Source organism: Pseudorca crassidens, chromosome 6, assembly GCF_039906515.1.
Source record: "Pseudorca crassidens isolate mPseCra1 chromosome 6, mPseCra1.hap1, whole genome shotgun sequence".
Taxonomy (NCBI): domain Eukaryota; kingdom Metazoa; phylum Chordata; class Mammalia; order Artiodactyla; family Delphinidae; genus Pseudorca; species Pseudorca crassidens.
The window spans coordinates 34542262-34569040 of NC_090301.1; the positions used below are offsets into that span (position 1 = coordinate 34542262).

The 26779-nt window shown below is 40.7% G+C and overlaps 2 protein-coding genes and 1 non-coding gene across 5 annotated transcripts; 1 reads left to right on the forward strand and 2 right to left on the reverse strand.

Annotated features, from left to right (window-relative positions):
• Positions 1–642: 642 nt before the first annotated feature.
• NIF3L1 (NGG1 interacting factor 3 like 1) lies at positions 643–16835 on the reverse strand. 2 transcript variants are annotated; one of them, XM_067741048.1, is made up of 7 exons: positions 16774–16835; positions 13519–13979; positions 12507–12669; positions 9843–9969; positions 7592–7730; positions 5881–5964; positions 643–2057 (listed from the first exon to the last, which is right to left on the reverse strand). In XM_067741048.1, the coding sequence occupies exons 2-7, from the start codon at positions 13952–13954 to the stop codon at positions 1873–1875; spliced, it is 1134 nt and encodes a 377-aa protein (XP_067597149.1). In that variant the 5' UTR covers positions 13955–13979; positions 16774–16835; the 3' UTR covers positions 643–1872. The 2 variants fall into 2 exon arrangements, with proteins under 2 accessions (XP_067597149.1, XP_067597150.1); XM_067741049.1 differs by having other exon boundaries at positions 16802–16828.
• Positions 16836–16847: 12 nt separating this feature from the next.
• Positions 16848–26647, forward strand: PPIL3 (peptidylprolyl isomerase like 3). Of its 2 annotated transcripts, XM_067741051.1 has the most exons (7): positions 16848–17240; positions 17779–17852; positions 18821–18895; positions 20859–20952; positions 21325–21392; positions 23463–23581; positions 25877–26647. In XM_067741051.1, the coding sequence occupies exons 2-7, from the start codon at positions 17850–17852 to the stop codon at positions 26001–26003; spliced, it is 486 nt and encodes a 161-aa protein (XP_067597152.1). In that variant the 5' UTR covers positions 16848–17240; positions 17779–17849; the 3' UTR covers positions 26004–26647. The 2 variants fall into 2 exon arrangements, with proteins under 2 accessions (XP_067597152.1, XP_067597151.1); XM_067741050.1 differs by lacking the exons at positions 16848–17240; positions 17779–17852 and adding an exon at positions 18250–18726.
• On the reverse strand, positions 24495–24601 carry LOC137226903 (U6 spliceosomal RNA). Its single transcript, XR_010944595.1, has one exon. It is a non-coding gene; the product is annotated as a U6 spliceosomal RNA (small nuclear RNA).
• Positions 26648–26779: the final 132 nt, after the last annotated feature.

Genomic DNA, 26779 nt, shown 5'->3' on the forward strand with positions numbered 1-26779 from the left:
CAAAGCTGCTATCATCTCATTCTCTCTACTTTGACAAAGCTGACCATCTCATTGAAGCTTTCTACTTCCTGGCTTCTGACACTTAGCTGTTCTCCCACCTTTCTTGGTGGCTCCTCCAACTCTAACTGGGGGGCATTTCATAAGGCTCACTCCTATTATTTCTGTAGTGAATCAGTATTACAGATGAACCACCAAGAATAATTTATAAGTTAGGATCCCAAAGCCTCCAGGAGAAAAAAGATTGGTAGGAAGAGGATCCTACAAAGGAAATATAAAATTCTATGCTTCTCATCTTAGACAAATAGTATTTTAAAAGATTTGCTTTTGCCATTACCATAGTAACATGCTCAGTGGAGAAATTGGAAATATGTATAAAAGCATTAAAAAGAAAAAATGGGGACTTCCCTGGTGGCGCAGTGGTTAAGAATCCGCCTGCCAATGAAGGGGACGTGGGTTTGATCCCTGGTCCAGGAAGATCCCACATGCCACAGAGCAACTAAGCTCGTGCGCCACAACTACTGAAGCCTGCGTGCCTAGAGCCCGTGCTCCTCAACTAAAGAGGCCACCGAAGTGAGAAGACCACACACCGCTACGAAGAGTAGCCCCCGCTCGCCGCAACTAGAGAAAGCCCACGCGCAGTAATGAAGACCCAACGCAGCCAAAATGTATATATATACATTAAAAAAAAAAAACCTCTCATCATACCCCCCAGAGAAAATCACAGTTAAAATGGATTTTTTTTTCCCTTCAGGATTTCTTCCATACCTCTTATATCAGTTCTGTCATCAATGTATTTGATTAAGATACACTGTAGTTAAGCACACAGGCTCTGGAGCCAGACTGCCTGAGTTTGTGTCCTAACTAACTCCATTACTTCCTAGCTACGTGGCCTTGGGCAAACTACTTAACCTCTGTTTCAGTTTCCTCATCTGTAAAATGGGAGTAACAATACTTATATGCTTGTTTATAAAGGATTGAAAGTGTTTATAAAGCACCTAGAAGAGTGCCTGGCACAAAATTAATACTGTATAAGTACTCACTAACATTATTTTGAAAGTTAACCATCTTTATATTGAATACATTACTAATAAAATTACAGGTGAGTTACCTAAAAAGCAATAAAGCAATAATTACATGAATAATGATCATGTATATTTAAAACAAAAAGCAAAACTCATCCTGAGGGACTTCCCTGGCCGTCCAGTGGTTAAGACGCCATGCTTCCACTGCAGGGGGCACTGGTTTGATCCCTGGTCGGGGAACTAAGATCCTGCATGTGGCACAGCATGGCCAAAAAAACCCAAAAAACTCATCCTGATAAATCTCATCCTGATTCTGAAATTTAGGTGGGAGGTTAGTGATCTAGGAACAGAAACATACAGATAGACCTTATCACCCTCCAGAGGCTACTACCTATATACAGGTGTTCTAATCCCAAGTTTTAAAGTTTATATGTATATATATATATTTTTTGGAAAAGTATATTTTTAAAATAACTAAGGACAGAGAGATATAGAATGACACATCCCATCTATAATTAAGCTAAGGAGATGATTACTTGAGCTACTGATATTTCCCAAGAATGTTAAGTAAACAGGTTTACTCCATCTTTCCTAGAGGTTATAATGAATACATATTATACAATATATTCTTTAATTTGTTCTTTATAATAATTGTTCTTTAATGGTAATTATATTATTGTTTTTACCTTCTGAGCTACAGAACATCTGGTGAAGCAGATCAAGAAACCAGAAATGATAATGTACCTTCTAAGACATTCTTTCAGAAGGATACCCCACTGATTCATGTGATGCATTTGAGCTGGGAGCCGTTCGATTTGCAGATTGTGTCATCTGGTTGTTCCTGCATGCATTATACCACATGAAGAGGGTCCCTGTCTATTTCTGACACGATAATATTAATCTTATTCTCCAAGTAAGCATCCAGCATATCGCGAAGATCAGAAAGAAAGCCTCGTTCAGTGTTGCTATGTTCACAGAGGATCACATTTATTCCTTGGGAAGCAGCATCTAGAACATCATGATGGGACATCTCACCTGCCAACAAAAGAAAGAATAAATATTTAAATATTAGACACAGAGTCTGAGGAATGCTGAACCATAACAGCAGAAATACCAACTTTGCATTCTGTATGAAGCAAATGTAGTACACCAGAACTTTACATATAAATCTAGAAAGTTATATGCATGTTTCTTACATGTCCTCCAATTTAAAAAGAGATACGGAATTCCAAATTCTTTCTCCTTGGCAGATCCAAGGCAAGTAACCAAATTCACACATCCAACAGTATCTAATACTGCCATAACTAGACCTGTAGAAACACCCATTCAAAATGTTTCCACAATAAAATAAATGACCATTGCTAAGTAAAATGGGGCTTTCAAAAAGTTTCTTTCTTATGTAACTATTAAATAACAAATACCTCAAGAAAATCCTAGGCTTACAGTGATGTGAAGCCCACACACTGCAACGAAGAGTAGCCCCCACTCGACGCAACTAGAGAAAGCCCGTGCACAGCAACAAAGACCCAACGCAGCAATAATAAAATATAAAATGAATAAATAAATCTTTAAAAAAAAGAAAATCCTAGGCTTACTTCCCAGAGACTCCTTTACACTTTGTGAGTACCAAAATTTTCAGCATCAACCGTAGTCTAATTCATAAGGATGAAATGAACTTAAGGTTATTTCTAAATTAAAAGCAAGGTATTTTCCTTTGACTTAGGCAAAACGCCTAGGTATTTTCCTTTGACTTAGGCAAAACACCTAGAAGTTACTGGTGGAAGAGGATCTCATCTTTTGTGAAAAGATTTTGGGAAAACTCAAATGTTTTGAATTTTAAAAAACACCATGTATGAATCTGATGACTTCCAACTTAAAAGCAAAAATATATTATGCACAATTTGGCTTGTTCATAAAAAGTATAATTTTGAAATAGAAGACATAAACGCATTAAAAAAATGGTTCTTAGAAAAAAAAGCCCCCCTGCCCAAATCTTCAATTCCCCACACTCCCCCCTACCCAAATATGCATCATTTCATTATAAGGAATAGTTTTTATTCAGGTACCTTTTAAAACATCTTAATCTAAGTAACAGTAGAGAAAAAGTAAAAGGAGAAAAAGACACTAGGGTGGCTCAGTTAGAAGTCATGCTTTAGGAAAGACAATCTGGCTGCCTGGACTATTATAAATGCACTGGCTGGAGAAGGCATGGAAGTGGAAAAATCCATAAAGACCCTGCAGTAACACCAGAAGACAAAGGAAAGAAAAGGCTGGCTCAGGATGGCAGCTATGGGAAAGAAAAAGCAAATCAAAGACAATTCATATTTGCAAGGAGCAATCTCGCCATCTGCTGGTCTTTCTAGGATATTACCCTTTATGACCTAACACATCAAGCTCAAAGGAAGGGTGATGAAACCGGTCTATTGGCTAGGGCTTCCCATCCCTGAAGTTATATTCAAAGTGATGCCTCACAGACCGTAGACATCTTAAGTTAGCCAGATAAGAAGATATTTTCTGTTTCCCCAACTAACAAGATAGGAAGGACATTTTAACATTTTGGAACTGTGTGAATTTATCTTATGTACATATTGCTTTATAATAAAAAAACTAATTTAAAAAGTCATTATTTATGAAGAAACAGACACTCCAAACTGAGAGATATACAACAAAGCAAATGGCCTACACTCTTCAAAAATGTCAGTGCTCTGAAGACAAAGTGTAGAACTATTCCAGAGGTAGTGTGTGATCATGGATTGGATATCAACCTGAAATCATCACAACATGGTCATATAAGAGAACATCCTTGTTCTTAGGAGATACAATGCTGAGGTATTTAGGGGTAAAATGTCACCGTATCTGCAATTTATTACAAAATGGTTTGGGAGGAAACATGTAAATATATAAATATAGGTATGCATACACAAATATATACACATATATTGTATGATATGTTAGAGAGAAAATGTACAAATGTGGCAAAATATAACCATTAGTAATCTAGGTGAAGGGTATACAGGAGTTCATTGTACTATTCTTGCAACTTTTCTATAGGTCTGAAATTCCTTCAAAGTAAAATGTTAAAATTTTAAAATAGAAACACCATGTTGTAAGATATCAAATTGCCTATACACTGAAAGTTTATTTCAATCTGGTATAAATTTGAGGGCTTATAAAAATCTTACCTCTTTTGAAGGATAGAAAAGAAAACAGGTAATGGTCACATACATTTTTAGTTGGTTCAAAAAATACATCATGCTTGCTCAGATGCTGCACCTCTATACTTAGGGATGTGACAATGTTTCAAGTGCAGCAGCCTCTGTAAGGGGGTGTGCTAGACAATAAGGCATGGGTGTGGGTGGCAGGAGAAGCCTTAGTAATGGAGGGCCCCATTATGGAGAGTAGCCAAAGGAACAGCCAGGGGCTTAAGACCCTTGAGTCTAGTCCTAGAAGTGGGAAAAGTAATCTTTAACCCCCAGTCTCCTAACCCTCAGGAGGCGCAGAGGTGGAAATACCGCTGGTAGCAGCAGTGTACAAAGTGCCTCCAACTCCTTGGAGGAATGATGGGCCAAGTTACCAGTTAGGTATTACCCACAAGGACAGAGTATAAAGCCTGGGAGCCAAACAATTAACGTCCAATAAGAAATGCATACTGTAGGTTAAGAACAAAGTGACAGGAATCGGGAGAGGAAGTCATGACCACCAGGGGCAGGAGCTGGACACTGTCAAGAAAAAGCTTCTCAGGGGAGGTGTCTCTGAGCTTTTACCACTAGAAGTTTAAGAAAGGGGCAGGGCTTCCCTGGTGGCACAGTGGTTGAGAGTCCGCCTGCCGATGCAGGGGACGCGGGTCCGTGCCCCGGTCTGGGAAGATCCCACGTGCCGCGGAGGAGCTGGGCCCGTGAGCCATGGCCGCTGAGCCTGCGCGTCCGGTGGGGCAAAGAGAAGACATCTTAGCCAGGGAAAACAGCATGAGCAAAGGCTGCATGAAAGAGGATGAAACATTTAGGCTTCACCAGGACAGCTGAAGGAGATCACTGAAGGGTTTTTAGCCTGGATAATATTATCCACCATCATATTTGTACTTTTGAAAGTTAGGTTTGTGGGAGTGTGTAGAAGATTAAGATTAGAAGCTTGATGAAGTACTTCAGGTAGAGGATGCCCGGATGGAGATACAGAGAAAAGTTCTAGAAAGATTTTGGAGTTACAACTGATAGAAACTGATGATTGTCTTTACGGCTGAGTAAGAGGAACCATTTTCTACCTAAGACGACAAGGTAGAAAGTGTCCCATTAACTTACATATGAAATCTGAGAAAATCATGTTTAGGAAGAAGTTAGGTTAAATAAGTGCTGAACATCAGTTTTTTAGATAATCTAATTGTTTAACGATTTTTTCCCCTCCACAAAGAATATGGTATGTTCCCAATTTTGGCATAGTCCCTATTTATTTCAGGTTCAAGTAACAGATCCATCTATATGTCAGATGCTGTCCTAAAGCCTGCTATTATTAGATCCATCTATATGTCAGATGATGTCCTAAAATATGCTTTTTTTTTTTTTTTTTTTTTTTTTTTTTTTTGCGGTACGCGGGCCTCTCACTGTTGTGGCCTCTCCAGTTGCGAAGCACAGGCTCCGGACGCACAGGCCCAGCGGCCATGGCTCACGGGCCCAGCCGCTCTGCAGCATGTGGGATCTTCCCGGACCGGGGCACGAGCCCATGTCCCCTGCATCGGCAGGTGGACTCTCAACCACTGCACCACCAGGGAAGCCCTATGCTATTTTTTAACTTGAAAAAAAATAAACCAAGGTAGGGAAGGAATGCACAAGAAAAGGGTAGAAAAAAGATCCAAAGGCTGTCCTACCTGTGAGGTAGAGGTCGGCCTCTGTTCCCTGAAGGACACTGCTCCCAGAACCAGCACACACGGCCACGACTTTGACTGCGGACTCTTCCAGATAAAGGAAACAAGAGGCCACTACTTTATAATTCCCCTTCATTTTAATATTATAATTTGTACAGAGAATCCTAAGTGTAATGCAGATTTCACTCCTAGTCTCATCACCAGTACGTGAATTTTGCCTACCAAGTTTTAAAAAATAATAAAAAACATCTTCACATAGGCAAACAGACTATTCCTTGGCATTGCAGAGCTAACCCAAGGCAGCATTATTATTCCTTCAGATGTACGTTGCTGCAGAAGCCCACATAAGGCACCCCTGAAGAGTATCAACCACTATTAGCACTAGGCTTTGGGCTTCACTGCAATGCTACTCAGTAAAGCAACCTCACCCGGGTCTCCAGGTAACAGTGAGAGGTAAGCAGGTAACTCTGTTCCCAGGTAAGGAAGCTAAGGAACTAAAAGGGCTAGTTAGAGGATGCTATGAATGGATTTGACACACATTTTTTTTAATATCGTATTGATCCTGAAAGAGCATCCTCTGAAGAGTGAAATACAGAATCTTTCAAGCCAAAAGTCAATAAGTGTTTAGCACTTAGGTTTCTAGAATGGACACTTCATTAGTGGTATTTCAAAAGAGTGGCACTGGAGCTGGTCAGAAGTCCAATCCCATCTCTGCCACCAACGCTTTTTGGAAACAAACACTCATGAGTTGTTTGATCTAGCTGTGGACTTTGGATAAGTTTCTCTCCAAACCTCAATTTTTTTCACCTGTACAATGGGAATAATAACACCTCCCAGACAGCTAACGATGGCCAGCATTTACTGCACTTAATGTGTGCCAGTCACATGAATGATACCACCACCTCGATGAGTTAGGTTTTATTATTTGTGCAGTTTTTACAGACGAGGCTACCAGGACACAGGGGGTTAAACAGCCTGTCCAAGGCATGCAGCAGACAGGACAAACGTGAACCCAAGGCGTTCAGATTCCACACTCATAACACCTGCGCTCTACTCGCTGCCTTCACAGTGGGAACTCACATACTCAGGACACTAGGTACAGTGCTAGGCTCACTGCAGGGGTCCAACAAATGTTCTGTCCGTTCCTTTTGTTACCCAAAATACTGGGGAAAGCCAAGAGAAAAGGCAGTGGCTACAAAACTCAGAAACTGCACTGGATCACATCACTTAGCACTACCTCACTATAAAATATTGCCAGTATTGTAAAATGTAAGATTTGCATTGTAACTGGAGCAATCACAATTTCCAGCTTTCTTCCTGGATATTGGTAGGATTGCACTTCATGCTCTCCCTGGGTTGAGTAATTCTGGACAATGAATTGAACAGAATATGTATTTCCAGACTAGAATGTTTAACTGATGGTTTGAGACCCTCCCTCTGCAACAGTAACCAGTCTACAATGAGCAAACTTCCCCCACCGATTTGAGATGAATGTGGAGTGTGCCTGAGAAATAAATCGTGTTTAGGCCAATGAGATGTATATCACAGTATAACCTCAACCACCCTGATCGATAAAGTAAAGCAGTCATCTCCTGTGAGCTGCTAACACGTTTCTTAACACGTTTCTATCATCTATACTGACACAGCCAAGAGTTTCAATTTTTGCCCAACAGTATCAGTGAGTATACTGGACAAATAAAGGAGACATATTTACCTAAGGTCTTCCCTACTCCAAGAGCAAGGCGAACATGAGACAGTTTTAGGTGCCTTTTGATTTGCTCAATCATGGTTGCCAAGGAGACAGACTCATCCAGGGTGCATAACCGTCCCATCCCAGTATGTAGAAGCAGAGGCTGAAGAGAAACAAATTAGAAAAACTGTACATCACCAGTCCTAGAAACCAAATCCATAGAACAGACAGCAAATGCCGAGATCAATAAAACAAGCATACTGGGCTTCCCTGGTGGCGCAGTGGGTGAAAGTCCGCCTGCTGATGCAGGGGACACGGGGTTCGTGCCCCGGTCCGGGAAGATCCCACATGCCGTGGAGCGGCTGGGCCCGTGAGCCATGGCCGCTGAGCCTGCGCGTCCGGAGCCTGTGCTCTGCAACAGGAGAGGCCACGACAGTGAGAGGCCCGTGTACCGCAAAAAAAAAAAAAAAAAAAAAAAGCGCATATTATCAGCTTGCTATAAAACCAGCTCCAGGCTAAAATTTGGGGATGCAAACCTGACAAAAACATTCTCTGACTTCTAGGAGCTCAGTCTCCTGGGAAGGCAGATGTTTAAACAATGAAAATAAAAGTGTTTTTAAATACAAAGTAGGTATTGTTTTTTTCTGGGAGCACAAAGGAATGACAAAATAAATGAGTTGAGACTAGGGGAGGTGGGTACTTGGACTAAGTGGAGTCAAACAAGGTTCTACAACGACTTGGGTCTCGAAGACAGACCAGAAAGGAGTTAAAAAAGGAGTGATGTCAAGTGCAGTGTGGTGGGTTAGGGACAGGGTGAGATGTGGAGAGGCATTCTAAAGAGAGAGATCACGTACAAAGGTGCCAAGGTGGGAGAGACCGCACAGGGCAGATGGAAAAGCAGACAGTGTAGCTGGTATACAGAGCAAGGGATGCGGATGGAGAAGACGTGGAGACAGGGGTCCTTGCCAGTCATGAAGGGCTTCACACTCTAAGCTAAAAAGCCTGGATTGTCTCCTGTAGGCGCCCACTCAGGAGACTACTCATATCCCAAGTGAGAGAAGATGAGAGTTTCAACTACTGTGGTGGCGAAGCAAACAGAGAGGAGAAACATTTGTAGATTTAGGGACAGAATCAGCAGGGCTTGGATTTACAGGGGCAAGGGAGAGTTGTGCAAACCGCAAATAAGATAGATGATGATGCCACCAATAAAACGGAAAAAAGTGGTATTTAAAGGCGTGGTATGGGGATAAGGTCAATACTTGTATATATTGGATTTTAAATACTTGTAAGAGTCATAAGTGGAAAATGTTCAGAAAGTGGCTGGAAATATAGGTTCTTTTAAAATTTTTTATCTTTTACCTTAAGAAAGCATTCGGAGACAGGAAGTAAAGACATAGGAATCATCATACAAACGGCTGTCAAGTTAAAAGAATGAATAAAAACGGTCCAGGCATAGGGTATAAGACAAGAGACTGAACCTGTAACTGAGTCTCTAATCCTGAAGAAGTACCACTATGGTCTAAATGTTTCCGTCCCCCTCAAATTCATAGGTTGAAATCCTAACCTACGGATTAGGAGGTGTAGCCTTTAGGAGGTACTTAAGTCATGAGGCTGGAACCCACACGAATGGGATTAGTGCTTTAGAAAAGAGGCTCCAGAGAGATCCTTAGTCCCCTCCACCATGTGAGAACACAGAGGGAAGGCACCATCTTTGAACCACAAAGTGAACTCCCACCAGACACCACTCCAAATCTACCAGTGCCATGATCTTGGACTTTCCAGCCTCCAAAACTGTGAGAAGTAACTTTCTGTTGTTTATAAGCTATCCAGTCTGTGGCACTCTGTTATAGCAGTCCAAACATGTTATAGTAGCCCGAACGGACTAAGACAAGTTCCAACATTTTCTTATTCCTGAAACGTCTCCGTTTTTTTTTTTGTTTTTTTTTTTTGTTTTCTTTTTTTTTGCGGTACGCGGGCCTCTCACTGTTGTGGCCTCTCCCGTTGCAGAGCACAGGCTCCGGACGCACAGGCTCAGCGGCCACGGCTCACGGGTCCAGCCACTCCGCGGCATGTGGGATCTTCCCGGACCGGGGCACGAACCCGTGTCCCCTACATCGGCAGGCGGACTCTCAACCACTGCGCCACCAGGAAAGCCCACGTCTCCAGTTTTAAATATACTTTCCAGGGCATGACATGCCCTCAATCACCACTTTATATCTAATAATTTACATATGAATTGTCAAACAAAAATGCACAGTAACATGTTTTTTATTACCTTCTCCAGTGACAGAATTTCAGTCTTCTGATAATATTGTCTGTTCTGGGAAAGAAAAGCCACCACCTGCATTAAAGCTTGCTGAGTACAATTCAGACTGAGCCGTGTTTGTTCTTCATCATCAGACCTAGAAAAAAAGTCACTTCCTGGTTTAGGATAAATATAAACAATGTATTTAAAAGAATCCACAGTTTACAACCTCCTATAATAGGAGATCAGATTTATATGGAATTTAGGACTTAATTCCAAGCCAAACTATTTTCTAGAATAGTGTTTCTCAAACTTTCACATGCATCAAAATCATCTCATGGCCTTATTAAAACAGACTGCTGGGCCCTACCCCCAGAGTTTCTAATTCAGTAGGTCCGAGTGGGGGCTAAGAATTTATCTTTCTAACAAGTTCCAGGTGATGCTGATGTTGCTGGTCCAGGGACCTCACTCTGAAACCCCTGTTCTAGAACAGTTCTTAGCCCTGGTTGTGCATCAGAAATCTCCTGCTGTCTTCTTAAAATAACAGCTGCTGGACCCTTCCATAGATCCAGTGAAACAGAACATCTATGAATGGGGCTGGGGCAAACTGAATTTTTTTTAAGCCCTAGAAAAGTTAATTTTCAAACATCATTGAATACAAGAATCTCCTGGACAGATCCTCAGGCAAACCCCATTCTAATTACACAGATCTAGGATAAAGCCCAAAATCTGCATTTTTCATAAGCACCCGTTAGCAATGATTCAGAGGTCCCTGAATCACCCTTTAAAAAGCAATGCCCTTAAAAAAAAATAAATAAATAAAATAAAAAAAGCAATGCCCTTGGGAATTCTCTGGTGGTTCTGTGGTTAGGACACGGTGCTTTCACTGCTGGGGTCCGGGTTCAATCCCTTCAATCCCTGGATCCCTGGTTGGGGAACTAAGATCCTGTAAGCCGTGGGGCACAGCCCAAAAAAAAAAAAAAAAAACCAATGCCCCAGAGCCTCTCCAAAACAACTAGCACCAAGAAAGTTTTGTATTTAACCATATACTCTAAATATAATCATAGAATTCTAGAACTAAGACACCTTACAAGATAATGTGGAAGTGTAGTTTCAACACTGGAACCATCTGTAGAGATTTGAAAAGAAAAAGCAAAAACAATGCCTGGCCCCCAATCTAATGGTAAATCCCCGATATTACCTGTAATATGGAGAAACTGGAACCAAACTAAATGTGCATCAGTGTTTTAAAAAGTCCATCAGTTAGGAAGAGGAATACTTCAAGAAATTACAGTACATTCATGATAAACACTGTGTAGCAATTAAAAAGAGAGACATACATGGATAGATTTCTAAGACATCTTAAGTTAAAAAGACAAATACAGCATATACCATTTAATTAAGAAAGCAATGAATAAGACAAAACTACACACTTCTTTATGTCCCTATACATGTTTGGAAAGATACCCACTTCTCTGAAAACAAAGGAAAAGACAACTTGAGTTGAAGATACTGGGATTGAGTAGAGGGGACAAGGAGAACTTTTGTATTGCTTAAATTTTTCATGCTTTATTTGTATAATTTTAATTTCAGTATTTACACAGTATTTCAGTATGGTAAAAGACACCATGACTGGAACCTATGCAAAATCTTATAAACAATTTTTCTTAAGATTCTTGGAATTCCCCAATATTATTAGAGGACATTTACTACGATTTTACTGTAATGTATCTACACTTAAAAACCACTCATCAAAGAGTCATTTTTGGGCTCCCCTGGTGGCGCAGTGGTTGAGAGTCCGCCTGCCGATGCGGGGGACGCGGGTTCGCGCAACAGATTTCCATTTTATAAAAAAGTCATTGTACCTATCGTTTTTTTTAACAATTATTAAGTCCTAGCTTTGTATAACTTGTCTTTTACGATGCTTTAGTAGGTATTAGGGTAAATCAGCCCCCAAAAAAATCTCTAATGAAGCAACATTTTTTTTTTAATTAATTAATTTATTTATTTTTGGCTGCATTGGGTCTTTGTTGCTGTGCAGCAACTGGGGGCTACTCTTCGTTACGGTATGCAGGCTTCTCATTGCAGTGGCTTCTCTTGCTGCGGAGCATGGGCTCTAGGTGTGCGGGCTTCAGTAGTTGTGGCATGCGGGCTTAGTTGCTCCACGGCATGTGGGATCTTCCCGGACCAGGGTTCGAACCCGTGTCCCCTGCACTGGCAGGCGGATTCTTAACTCCTGCGCCACCAGGGATGTCCCTGAAGCAACCTTTTGGTATCTCAGCCCTAATTAAATAAATGATTGACCTTCCAAGAGGCACTTTAATGTATTTTTCTTTTCAAGTGTTTGGGAATCATCATTTGCTGGGAACTGATAAAAGTAAACCTATGTTATCAGCATATAACTAGGGTATATCTGCATACCCTAAGGTAAAATTAACTTTCAACATTGCCAGGAGGATTAGAAATACTGTAGGATGTGTGATATAGTCTCTCCCACATAGAAAATTTTTATTTTTTTGCTTTGAAAAGATCCCATGGTTCTCCTTAGGGACCTGCAGGCAAATGAGAATTATGCTGCTTTGTAAACCCACCCTAGGAAAGTGATTTGCTGCAAACTTAAATAACAGAGTTATAGAATCTGTAAGAAAGATTCTTACAAATTAATATACACAAAAAGAGGAAAAGATATTGTACCTAGCAGAAAAAGAAGTGACAGATACACCTGCAATTCCTTTCACTGCAGAAATGACTTTGTCCAGGTCTTGGGTGTGGGTAACATTGAATTCTACTCTGTGTGTTCCCTCCGTGGGGTAGTCAGGAGCTCTGGAAGCATGGATGGGCCTGGAGGTGCAAACTCCTAGAAAGAAAAAATTGTCAGAAATTGGAGTTTTTGTGGGTTTATTTAAAAATTAGAAAGATAAACCACTATGGGCAAAACTTCTAAGAAATGAGTATTTTTGAAAAGATTCATTCTCAGATGCTTATATAATATACACACACATACATATCCCTTATATATACATTCAACAATCCCCGTAATTTAGGGATTTAGTACAGACATACATAATCAAATTTATTTTCAAATTTTCCAGAAGACTCGTAAATATCACAAAAAGTTGGACAAGACTGACTCATGAATTTTTACATAACATATAGAATTGTGACTGCTTACTAAATTTACTCATGTAAACTATGATTCAAGTCGCAGATGTTCATAATTTACTTGACCACAGTAATCCAGATCATATCATCACAGAAGCTTCAGCCCAAAATGAGTAAACTAAAAAGACTTGCTAAAACACATATGCTGAATTCCCTCATTGTGCTGGGCATAAGGACTAATTCAATAAAACTCTACTTGATTGACATATGAAGTATATTTTGGAGAGGCTTGAAGCTTTCAGTTCAGTTTAACAAGCGTTTCTGGAGTGCCTGAGTGCCAGGCACTGTGCCACATGAGTAAGGAATCACAAAGCTCGATCAAGAATGAAGACTTCCTATGCTGTCCTTGTTCACTAAGGATAAAAATTTCATTTTTCAAATGCAATTTAATTGCCAGATTTCAGCAAGATTATTTTAAAATATATGAAAGTAGAATAATGGTCCCCATCCCTAAAGCAGTTAAAACACTACTGGAAATACATTCTAAAATTTCAAAGCACTGGTAGGGAAAATACTGAATATGAAAGAACAAGAGGCTTCTCACCAAGCCCTTTAGCCAGCCAGTTGTTGACTCCCTGCGGAGCAGCATCATAGGCCGTGTGAGGAGAGTAGATCCCGACTCTGTTCTCCAGTGCCCGGATCACCAGGCGTTCTTTCCAGGTTTTCCAGGTGATGCGCTTCATAGGTCGGAAAATGGGTGGATGGTAGGAGAGAATGAGATCTGCCTTCTTCTGCAGTGCCTCCTCCATCACTTCTTCTGTCAAATCATTGGTTAGGAAGAGCGTGTTTACAGTGTGTGGTGGGCTTGGTTCCACCAGTAATCCAACATTGTCCCAACTCTCAGCAAATGAGAGGGATGCAAAGTCATTCAAGGAGGAAAGGAGAGTCTTTAGATCCATGAAGGAACGGGAAGAACTGCAGATCAGGGAATGGATTAGGCGGACTGTCGTGGGGACCAGGCGTACACGAGATGACAACATGCAGAAGTCAGGTAAAACTGAGTATCTGAAGTCAAAACACAGAAAATGGACCTTTGAGACAGCAAAGCATATGAGCAAAAGAGCTGTAGTCCTACGTGCCTGGCTTCAAATACTGGCTCTGCCACTTACTGGCACATGGTATCATAGGTAAGTCATTTAACCTCTCTGAGCTTGTTTTCTCATCTACAAAATGGAGACACTATAACTTACCTCACAGGTCGTCTGGAGGAGTAAATGGATTAATATGCTTAAGTCACCCTGCACAAACCTGGTGCACAACACACAATTATGTTCCTTTCCTCCTCCCTGCCCCCTCCCACACACCCTTGTTCTTTTTTTTTTTTTTTTTTTGCGGTACGCAGGCCTCTCACTGTCGTGGCCTCTCCCGCTGCAGAGCACAGGCTCCGGACGCACAGGCTCAGCGGCCATGGCTCATGGGCCCAGCCGCTCCGCGGCATGTGGGATCTTCCCGGACCGGGGCACGAACCCGTGTCCCCTGCATCGGCAGGCGGACACCCAACCACTGCGCCCCCAGGGAAACCCACACCCTTGTTCTTGTTCTCCCCACCTGTGCTTCAACCACCCTTCTCCATTTCTCTAAATATTACCCTTCCTTCCAAGACCCTTTCGACTTCCTAAATAAAGCTTTTCTTGACAAACCTTCCTTTTCAGTGTCGTCCCTCTCCCTGTCCCACCTGCTTTTGCACTAGTTATTCTCATAATATTATATTCCTGTTTGTCTGTCTCCCCCACTACGCTAAAGCTACTGGAGGACAGAAACTACCTTTTCTGTATCTCAGGATGACCAACATAGGCCAGCACTAAATGCTTACTATACAGACTGACACAGTCCCGCTTCCCCCATCATAGCAGAATTTGGAGTTAGGGTGGTACATACTGACATTAAAAAGTGCTTTATCAAAAGAGTAACAATAACATATTTAAAAAGTTAAGTGTTTTGTACGGACACCAAGGGGGGAAAGTGGCGGGGTATGGGTGGTGGTAGGATGAACTGGGAGATTGGGATTGACATGTATACACTAATATGTATAAAGTAGATAACTAATAAGAAACTGCTGTATAAAAAATAAATAAAACAAAATTCAAAAAAATATATTAGTTTAAAAAAAAAAAAGTTAAGGGCTTCCCTGGTGGCGCAGTGGTTGAGAGTCCGCCTGCCGATGCAGGGGACGCGGGTTCGTGCCCCGGTCCGGGAGGATCCCACATGCCGCGGAGCGCTGGGCCCGTGAGCCATGGACGCCGGGCCTGCGCGTCCGGAGCGACGGGAGAGGCCACAGCAGTGAGAGGCCCACGTACCGCAAAAAAAAAAAAAAAAAGTTAAGTGTTTTATCGGCAGCCAGAACCATGGGATGCACAGGTGAGTCACTCTGTGAATGGGTAGGGTCAAGGCAGGAAAGGGCAGGAGCTGCTGCCCCTGAGCCAACAGCTACCTGCCACACAAAGGCCAGAATCAAGAGGTGGGAGAGGTGAAGATGTAAGGGCCCACACAGTCTGTAAGCCTTATAGACATCTATATCCAATACAAAACACTGTCTGCTCCATTCTTAAATGTAGTATCTATGAACACTTTTGTTTTTGAAGAAAAGCATTTCATGGTATGCAAAATAATTAACAAGAAAGCATAGTCAATTGTAAATTTAATGAAATACTCATAACTCAATTTCAAAAGCAAATTTTTTTCAGTATTTGTATGCAGAAATATTTAATATTGGGACTTCCCTGGTGGCACAGTGGTTACGAATCAGCCTGCCAATGCAGGGGACACGGGTTCCAGACCTGGTCCGGGAAGATCCCACCGGCCATGGAACAACTAAGCCCGTGCTCCACAACTATTGCGCCCTCGCTCTAGAGCCCGTGAGCCACAACTACTGAAGCCCGCAATGCCTAGAGCCTGGGCTCCGCAACAAGAGAAGCCACCGCAAGGAGAAGCCTGCGCACCGCAACCAAGAGTAGCCCACGCTCGCCGCAAGTAGAGAAAGCCTGCGTGCAGCAACGAAGACCCAATGCAGACAAAAATAAAATAAAATAATAAAAAAAGAAATATTTAATGCACTTATTCAATATACAGTTTGGAGTGAGGTGGAACCACTCGAAACTGGGGTCTTGGAAGATCTTCTAAGGGTCCTTATACCACTTCCACTCTCCAGATTCCACGTCCTGATACTACTCCACTCTCCAGACTCTTCTAAATCTGGCAAGCCCTAAAGTGAAGCTCTAATGGGCCACCACGCCGGTTCTGTTACCTACTGTTACATTTGAAGGAGCCATTGTAAGTAACAAAACACTCCCCATTTCCTACGAAGCTGAGTAGCTTTAAGTCACAATTAACGAGAATGGGAGGCGGCACAGCATGGTGGGAAGAGCACCGACCGACTCTAAAACCAGACTGACTCCCAAAGCCACAGCTGTCTCTGAGGACTCTACCTCTGTGGTTTCCACCTCTGAAGGGTGCAAATAATAGTGCCCAGCTTACAGCGTGGTTGCAAGATTTAACCGTGAAGCTGGGAACAATGCCTGGCCTAGAGTCTGCACTATTTATTATTAAGATTCATTAGCAAGGCCCACTTTACAGCCTGCAAACTGCGCCCTCTTGTTTCAGTCCCCCTTCAGGCCTTTTCTAGAACAATGAAGAGCGCAGGTGGCACAGCCGATAAGTCCGTAAGTTAAGTCCCCGGCCCCTCTAGAGCGCTATGCTCTCCCGCGGCAAGCCAGTTTTCTGCGCCTATCTCCTCCCCTGCCACCTTTCGCTGTAGCAGGTTCGTAAACCACAGTCCGCCGCCATGGCCTCAGCTACTCACGCTGAAACTTAACCCGCCCAAGACTCACCAGCCCCGGGAACTCCGCGAGCGCTATTTCCGGTCCTGCGCGGAAGTTCCCGGCTTCGTGAAAGTGGGCGGGGCGGGGGAGCCGGTCGGAGGTGGTCTTTCCGGCTTTGCGACTGAGCCCAACGCACTTCTAGAGAATGACCAGAGTTACGCTTGTTGTCCTAGTGTAATTATTAAAAGATAATTTTGACCCTTTCATAGTCAAAAGTGTACCTGGTGGGGAGAAATTAGTGTCTCCCTAGTTCTAGTCGTTTGGTTTGAGACAGGGAGGAGGGGGCGGAGGGAGGAGGCGAGCGGGTGAAGGGCGTTCTCTCTAATAGGTCCCTTGCTCGACCTCCGGTGGCCTGAAGAAACTTAATTTCGAATCTGCAGACCCGTGGGGGCAACTGCGATTGTACCTTTGCTCTTTTAACAACCGCTGTGCTAATCGAAGTGGTTAAGTAAGTATGGGGTAACGTCACTTATTCTTTCATTCACTTAACTCAAATGCTCGCAGAGCGCTGTGTATGTTAGTTCTTGGACTGCTTCCAGTGAGTATTCTGTACGGGGAGGGTGTTGTTGAAATAAGACAATTAGTAAAGCATAGAGTATATTAGTGCTAAGTGCTATGGAAAAGGAAATCGTTAAGGCAGGTTTAAATAGAGTTATCAGGTCCAGACCAGACTTTCGAGAAGAGACTTGGAGGTGAGGAAAATAGCCGTACAGATGTCCGAGTGTACGTGTTCCAGGCAAGGGGAACACCCAGTGCTTAGACCCCAAGGCGGGAATGTACCCGGCCCGTGAAGAGTGAGCAGTGGAAGTAGGAGTTGAGGGGCTTGAGACGAGTAGTATCGCCTGATCGCTTTCATAACCGGGTTTTTATTACTTGGGGCAGGATGGGTGCTCATCGAGACTTTTTCTCTTAAATATGCGGTAAAGATGAGCAAGTGTGAGTTAAGAGAGGGAAGTGAATTTAATTGTTTTTTCTTTTGGAAATAGAGGCTCGTTTTTGAACTTCTCTCAGTAAACTGAGAAAGTAACAGTACTTCCTGAAAGCATCAAGAAGAAAAATGGTAAATTTTACAGAATTCTTATGAATGTCTTTCATTATAAGTAATTTTTAGAAATTCAGTCAAGGGAAATAAAACTGCATGGAAATTTCAGTGACAAAACAGAGCAATGATAATCTGTAGAAGCATACAGTGTAAAGTGATTTCAGATTCTTTATGTTTTTCACTTAAAACACAGAATTTACCTTTTATGGAAAAAGATTGATACAAGATGGATAGAGATGGAAAGGTGGTGTTGCAGGGTCAGAAGAGCATAGCCAGGTGTGGTCATTTTGATTGGATCCTTTTGCTCTTGATCTAAGGTGGACAACTATTGTAAGAAGAGAATTTTAAAAGGAAGCCTCAGAAGTTTTCCACCCTCTCTGGAATGGGGTAACAAAAGGAATATTCTAGCTACCAAAACAACAGATTAAACAAAAAGCAAGCAAGAAGAAGTACTCTGGTTACCTTTGCACTTTTACGATCTGAAAACACTGACGCTTTTTATGTCTGTTGTCTTTAGTGGAGAAAGAAATTGTTTTTTAAGTCTCTCGCAATTAAATTACATAAGGGAGATGGTGGAAACTATGTAAAAGTCATTTTCTTACTATTTTTCAATATATATTAATGACTTAGTGAATTGCCACTTAAGTCAGTAATACATAAAAACTTTTTATTTTTATTGATGAAATATTCAAACTTAAAATGATTATTTCCATCACAATATTTGCTCCCAAATATTTTAGCATAGATATCATTTTACCTTAACATTTATATTTCTCTTCTGGAATTTTTTTTCTACTGCTGAAATAAATTTTGAAGAAATACAACTTATCTCTCAGAGATACTGTGTGGGTGGATCATCTCTGAAATGGTGTTTCTTTCTGTTTTTATTCAGGTAGTTATCTTTAATATCTAGTTAGGGAAATGATACAGTGCACAAAGTCACCTGAAGAAATCTCATTCGTTCTCACATTCTCTCTCCTTTTTAGTCGGTGACACTGCATACAGATGTAGGTGATATTAAAATCGAAGTCTTCTGTGAGAGGACACCCAAAACATGTGAAGTGAGTAGCGTAATGTATGTATAAAAGATGAGTTAATGCAACAGGATAACCATTTTGAAATTGAGTCATCTAACTTAAACAACATCCAAAAAAAAGTTTCTATAAAACTATTGTCAAGAAAAACCCACAATGATAATTTCTGGTCTAATTTACACTTCTTTTTCTGATGTCAAAGTTGGATGAAAGAAAGGGTAGAGAATTTTTCTCTAACCACAGAGTGGCTGGTATCTTTTTCCTTTGGCTCATTTTCCTCAAGAAATGTAAATAATCATTAGATATTAGGTAAGAGAACTGTTCCATACATTATTTTACTTGTTTAAATGACAAGGTTCTATTCTTGTCATTTAAACAAGGAAAAAAGAGGCGGTCCCTGGCGGTCCAGTGGTTAGGACTTGGTGCTTTCACTGCCATGGCCCAGGTTCAGTCCCTGGTCAGGGAACTAAGATCCTGCAAGCTTCGTGGCTCAGCCAAAAAAAAAAAAAGAGAGAGAGAAATACAAGAAGGAAAAAGAGTCAGCTATATATATTCATTCATTAAGTAATTTATTTATGGAAGGCTATCTTGCCAGCAACTAGAGCTACAGTGATGAACAAGAGACATGCCTTGCTATTGTGGAGCTAATATTCTACCCGGGAAGATAGGCAGGGGGGAAGATTCATTCTAGAAAAAAAGTAATTCTAGAGGGTAATAATGCTTTGAAGGAAATAAAGTTGTGAGATAGAGAATAATGGGAAAGGATTTATTTAAAAGAAGGTGAGGGCAAGCCTAGCCAAGAAAGTGATGCTTTAAAAACAGTGCGAAGGCTTCCCTGGTGGCGCAGTGGTTGAGAGTCTGCCTGCCGATGCAGGGGACACGGGTTCGTGCCCCTGTCGGGGAAGATCCCACATGCTGTGGAGCAGCTGGGCCCGTGAGCCATGGCCGCTGAGCCTGCGCGTCCGGAGCCTGTGCTCCGCAACGGGAAAGGCCACAACTGTGAGAGGACCGCGTACCGCAAAAAAAAAACAACAAAAAACTGAGTGTGAAAGGTAATGAAGGCATCTCTCTGGAAGGACTTATAAAAAGAACATTCCAGGGCTTCCCTGGTGGCGCAGTGGTTGGGATTCCGCCTGCCGACGCAGGGGACGCGGGTTCGTGCCCCGGTCTGGGAGGATCCCATATGCCGCGGAGCGGCTGGGCCCGTGAGCCATGGCCGCTGAGCCTGCGCGTCTGGATGACTGTGCTCTGCAACTGGAGAGGCCACAACAGTGAAAGGCCCGCATACCGCAAAAAAAAAAAAAAAAAAAAAAAAAAAAGAACATTCCAGGTATAGAAATAGCAGGTACAAGGGCCTTAAGGTGGGAAAGCCTGTGTTTTTTGGATGAATTTTCAGAAGCCTGATGGGGTTAACACAGTAAGCAGCAGGGAAGGGGTTATTATCATTATGATGATGTAGAAGTAGGCTGGGTCATGCAGGGCTTGCTAGGCTCTCCTGAGGATTTTGCATTTTATTTCAAGAACAGAAGGAAGCTATTGAAGAGTTTTAGGCAGTGACATTATCCAAAGTAATGCCTAAAAGATATCATTTAAATAGGTTGTTGTAGTGTTTTCAATAAATACAATTGGCTTTTTTTTGTTTGTTTGTTTGGCTGTGTTGTGTCTTTGTTAATGTGCGCAGGCTTTCTCTAGTTGTGGTGAGTGGGCTTCTCATTGCAGTGACTTCTCTTGTTGTGGAGCATGGTCTCTAGGTGTGCGGGCTCCAGGGCGCAGGCTCAGTAGTTGTGGCACACAGGCTTAGTTGCGGCATGTGGGATCTTCCTGGACCAGGGCTCGAACCTATGTCCCCTGCATTGGCAGGCAGATTCTTAACCACTGTGCCACCAGGGAAGTCCCTACAATTGGTTCTTTATCTTAAATATTCTTAAATTTTAAATGGTTCTTATGTTCTGCTACATCATTTCTCAATCATTGTTTTTATTCTCTTCAGAATTTCTTGGCTCTTTGTGCCAGTAATTACTACAATGGCTGTATATTTCATAGAAATATCAAGGGTTTCATGGTTCAAACAGGAGATCCAACAGGTAAGTTATTCCAGTAATACCTAGGGTGTATACCTAGGGTATGTAGTGTGAAGAAGAGACTAGACAAAGAAGAGAAAAATAAAAGCATGTGGGGTTTTTATAACTTACCTTAGCAAGAAATTTTTAAGCAGAAGTTACTAGCACCGAGCCCTAAAGTATGAACAATATTGATAAGGAGGGGTTTTGGTTTTTGTAGAGATATTTTATTTTTATGGTTTTTAAAGTTCAATTTTGGTAAGTAAGAGAGGACGTACCAAATTTTATTTGTATTTAAAGGGTTATGCTATATAAACTAGCCCTTATGTTTAGAAAATGAACCCTTTTTCAGCTTTAATTAAATACTTTCTTTCATTTGTTCGTCTTGTAATATAGGTACTGGAAGAGGAGGTAGCAGTATCTGGGGCAAGAAATTTGAAGATGAATACAGTGAATATCTTAAGGTAAATCCAGAATACTTCAAAATCTATTTTTTCATGCTATGTTTACACTTGGAAACTTTGATACATATGTTGTAATAATACAGGTTAAAATAATTGGGCTTCCCTGGTGGCGCAGTGGTTGAGAGTCTGCCTGCCAATGCAGGGGACACGGGTTCGTGCCCCAGTCTGGGAAGATCCCACATGCCGCGGAGCGGCTGGGCCCGTGGGCCGTGGCCGCTGAGCCTGCGCATCTGGTGCCTGTGTTCCGCAACGGGAGAGGCCACAACAGTGAGAGGCCCGCGTACCGCAAAAAAAAAAAAAAGTCATCCTTTTTCTGAATTGGAAATGAAATGATTTTTTAGGCATTAATGAATGACTGCTTCCTTGGTACTAATCTGTCATCCTATGCCAGTGGTTTTCAAACTTTGCTGTTACAGATTCACCTGTGGAAGTTTTAAAACTATAAAAGATTAGGGCCTTACCTCCCTAAGTCTAGAGAAAAAGTCAGTAGAACTGATTAGGACCTCGATTGTATTTTAAGGTTCCCTCGTGATTCCTAGACAGACAAGGTTAAGAACTATTTTCTTATATACCAGAGTTGAGGATGCGTATTGAATATTCATGTACTCTAACCCAGAAATTCCATTCCCACATGTTTACCCTAGAGAAATTCATGTACATGTGCACTAGGAAGCATGTACAAGAGTGTTCCTAGAGTACTATTGGTAATAACAAAAGTCTAGAAACAATGTCTGTTGATCTTTGAATGGACAAGTCTTAGTATATTCAGAAGTAAAATGTTATACAGTGAAAGAAATCAGAACTACAGCTATGTATACATGTATGAATCTTAGAAACATAATGTTAAGTGTAGAAATCATTTCCCAGAAGACTACAAATAGTATGATACTATTTTATAGAGCTCAGAAACAAGCAAAAGGAAACAATATATTGTATAGGCATGTATTGAATGTAAAGATATCAGAACACTGGTTACCTCTTGGAGAGGCTGAAGTAATAACTGAGAGGAGCACATAGGCATATGCAACAGTTTGGTAAATTTTAATTCTTAAAACTTGGAAATAGGTTAATGGGTGCTGATTTTATTAAGTTGTAAGTGGTACATATATTCTTATGTATGTATCAAACACTACATATGTTATTGGTAGTCACCTTTTAGGGAACGGTAAAGCATTAATATCTCTATGAAGCTGCATCTCTGTAGTTTGTCTTATTAGTGTCCCCTGATGAATAGCTAAAGATAGAGTAATCATTGGCGTTACCTTTAGTATATTTTATATTTGGGCATCTCCCTGTAAGACAGCTCTGTCTTCAATCTTATCAGTAAAGTCCTTTTAATTCCTGTACACAGTCCCTTGTATAGCAAACAGTATCATGAATATTAGAGTTAGACAAGGCCTTCCTTAGATCATCCAGTCCTGGGGTTATAAACTGACTGCCCATGGATGGAAGACCCACAGATTCATTCTCTATGGCCATTGGTTTAAAAAGATTGTAAACGTCATGAGGCAAGAGCTACACTATTCCTTTTGCCAGGCTCCACCATTCCCTAACGTTTACATTCTGCCCAATTATCAATTTATTATCTGGTAACCCTTGTGAGCATTTGAATTATGAATAAACCGCTGAATTAGTCCAACCTCCCTTGTTTTACAGATAAGGAAACTAGCCAGAGTCCAGTGTATATGTGAAGAGATTATGGGGATTTTGGTTTTGTTGTCTGCCTGATCATTTCATGCCAGCACACTGTTCCTTAATATAAATGTAAGGATTATTTCTATTATACATTGGTATTGCCAAAAGTGTTTGTGGCTCTGCTTCTCCAAAGGTGAAATTAATTGGGGAATGTGATTTGAGATATATATATATATATATATAAACAACTTAGATACAAGTTTCCAGAGATACAGATAATACAGAAACTGAACATTTGGATTAGCCCTAATGGAAGATGATTACATGTTTTCTTGATCCCTTAAATACTGGGAAGGTAGAGTGCACGTCTTGTTTCAGTCCTTTATTTGGAATACTTATGTAAAAACAGCTAATACTTTGGTCTTTCTTTTTCAGCACAACGTTAGAGGTGTTGTATCTATGGCTAATAATGGCCCAAACACCAATGGATCTCAGTTCTTCATCACCTATGGGAAGCAGCCACATCTGGACATGAAATACACAGTATTTGGAAAGTGAGTATTCTGGTTATGGTTTTCTTTGGAATTTCAATGCAAAGGATGCATATGAGTGGCTGTGATGATAGCATAACTAATACTCAAAGAGCAGTATGAGAGCTAAATGTACCTGAAATTTAAGTCCACCACGTAACAGCCCTGTGACCTTGGGAGACGTACAACCTCTCTGAGCCTCAGTTTTATTATTTTGTAAAAGAAGGGCCAGTACTATTTTTTCAGGATCATTATGCAAGTTAACAGTATGTATCTGTTTTCATTAAGAATAGCATCTTGCATCAACTAACACATCTGAAAAACAGTTGCTTAAACAAGATGGTATGTGATAGTGGTTCTATCGTATAACCAGTGTTCCAGGTGCCTCTGTCTTTCTTCTCAACCGTCTTTAGCTATCATTCTGAAGCTCACTTCATGGCCATAGCTTGGGCAGCACAGCCCCAGCCGGAACAGTTGTACTCCAAGTAGGAAGAAGGAGGAAGGGCAAAGGTGCTTGCCAGCTGAGTCAGCCCCTTTCTCAAGAGCTCTCCTGGAAAGCCCAGAACTTACCTACAAGGGAGGGTAGGCAGTGTTTCTTAGCCAGACATATTGCCACTCGCAATAAAACCAGGCCTCTGTGAATAAGAAGGGGAGATTGGATCCTAGGGAGTGTTTAGCAGTCTCTGCAAGAATATCCATTACAAGCCCTCTACCTGGGAATTGCTTTTATAAATCAACAGGAAGTCAGTTTGTCAACAAATATTTACTGTGCTTAATAAACCAAGGCACAGTTTTAGAGTTTGTTTTATTTAACAGTTTGAATGCCAAGCTAGGTTAATTAAAAATAGAAGAGTCTACAGCTTTTCTTTTTTATTCCATATACATGTCTAATTTATAGATTAGTAATAATCAATGAAAAGGAATATTATAGCCTTTAGTAGTTTTTGTGGGCTTCACGAATGTGCGTGTCATCCGTGTGCAGGGGCCATGCTAACCTTCTCTGTATCGTTCCAATTTTAGTATATGTGCTGCCGAAGCGAGCACCAGACTCCCTTTTTTTTCTTTTCTCCCTTAACCCACCATTCAGAATTATTGATTAGTAATTACTAGGACTTATCTTACTGGATTGGTAAAAAAAAACTGTAGAGTTTAGAACAAGAATTCTTAATCTTTGGTCCAGTACCTCCTTGAAATTGTTTTGTATATATGCACATACATTTTTCTGAGAAAAAGGGTACATAGCTTTCCACTGGTTCTCAAAGGGGCCCATGTCCCAGATACTTAACTAGGCTTACTTGCTTCAATTCTACATGCCCTTTTTTGCCTGAGATCTGTTTCTTATACCCTCTTTCTCTCTTACTGACCCAGAAGGTAGGAAAGCCTTTAGTTAGTTAGTTAGTTTTTACTGGAGTATAGTTGCTTTACAATGTTGTGTTAGTTTCTACTGTACAGCAAAATGAATCAGCTATACATATACCTATATCCCCTCTTGTTTGGATTTCCTTCCCATGAGAAAGCATTTAAAACTTATAATTTCAAGACCTTAATTGTCCTACATTTGGGTGTAAAATCCAAAGGCTTTGGTTATAGTATCACTTTAGTGGAAATGTAAAATAAAATGGAAATCTGTTCTTTTTTTAAAGTACCTAGTATGTCTTAGGAATTGATTTGAATTGCACTAGGAGGTATTATCTAAAAAGCCACTTTTTCTTAGCAAATGTTTTAGACTAACTTTCTAGAACATATTAGAAGGATAGCTCTCAATATATATATATTTTTTCTTGATAGAAACATGAAGTGGGCTTGCTGGAAGTGGCATAACTGTTGAGCTTATCTTCTCCTATTCTGAATATTGTTTTTTGTTGTCCAGAAGCAAAAAATAAAAACACTGTATTTAAACAATAAAGTGCAAAGAGGCCACCCACTTCAGGACCTTCAGTGTAGGGCAGTACTGATAATACTAGTGTCATCCTTACATACTTTCTCCAGGTTTTTCCTATAACAAAGAAAACCTTATGACTGGTTATATTGGCCCCATTTGTAGCTATTCCATGTGAATGAGGCCGAATGCAATGTTTAGATACTTTGGTGGGAATATTCCTTTCCATTGCTATTGTTGTCTAAAGGCATAAAAATGAATTTTTGTTTCTGAATTTTGGCCCCTACCTATGGCAGAAAATCAAAGCGACATTTTATTGTACACTCAACTGGGGAATTCAAAGAACTATGAGACATGGTGAGACTGTAATTGCTATAGGTATTTGGATATTATGTTTCAATCTCAGGATATTTTCAAACATTATATTGTTTCTCTTTCAGGGTAATAGATGGTCTGGAGACTCTAGATGAATTGGAGAAGTTACCAGTAAATGAGAAGACATATCGACCTCTTAATGATGTACACATTAAGGACATAACTATTCATGCCAACCCATTTGCTCAGTAGCTGTAATAGACCTGGACAAATACTTGGCAAACTATTCAAGGAACACACCTATTATGGTTTACCCAGTTTTAATTATGTCAGAGATTGCATCATTATACAGCTTGTTTACAACTAAGATCTACTTGTTTACAGCTAAGATCTTCTATGAGTTGGTGGTACCAAGGGAAGCCAAACAGCTTTTACTCCTATTCTTAGAGGGTATTCTTTACTGTAACTATTACCTAATGCATTTCTTTAATTTTTTTTAAAAAACCCTATGTTTAATTTTGTTTTTCCATATAAATATTCATTTTAAAATGCTGAGTCTCAAATCCAGGCATTGTTGAGCACCCTAATTACATGCTCCTACCATATGTAGTCCACATCCTGGAAATATTATTTTCTATTAATTATTTACTTTATACAGTTAGAAAGAGGAAGGACAAATAAAGAGATGGCCTGGAAAGGCCGGTCAATCCAGTTGTTATTTTCCCTGGTCTTTATAGTAAAGGCTCAGAGAAGTCTCGAAGTACAGTAAACCCTCAGAATTTCCCAACTCATGTGCCCATGGAACATTTTTAAAAAATATATCTTTTCTTGTAAAGCAATTATACCCCAATAAAGATGTTAAAAATAAATAAATAAATAAATAAAACTCTTAAAAATATATATATATATCTTTTCAAAATGCAGGGTAAAAAAGAAATATAATGCAGGATAGAGTTCTACAGATGATCCATTTGAAAAATACAATTAGTTGTAGAGTTCTGGTTTGGGTTTGAATCACAGCTCTGCCC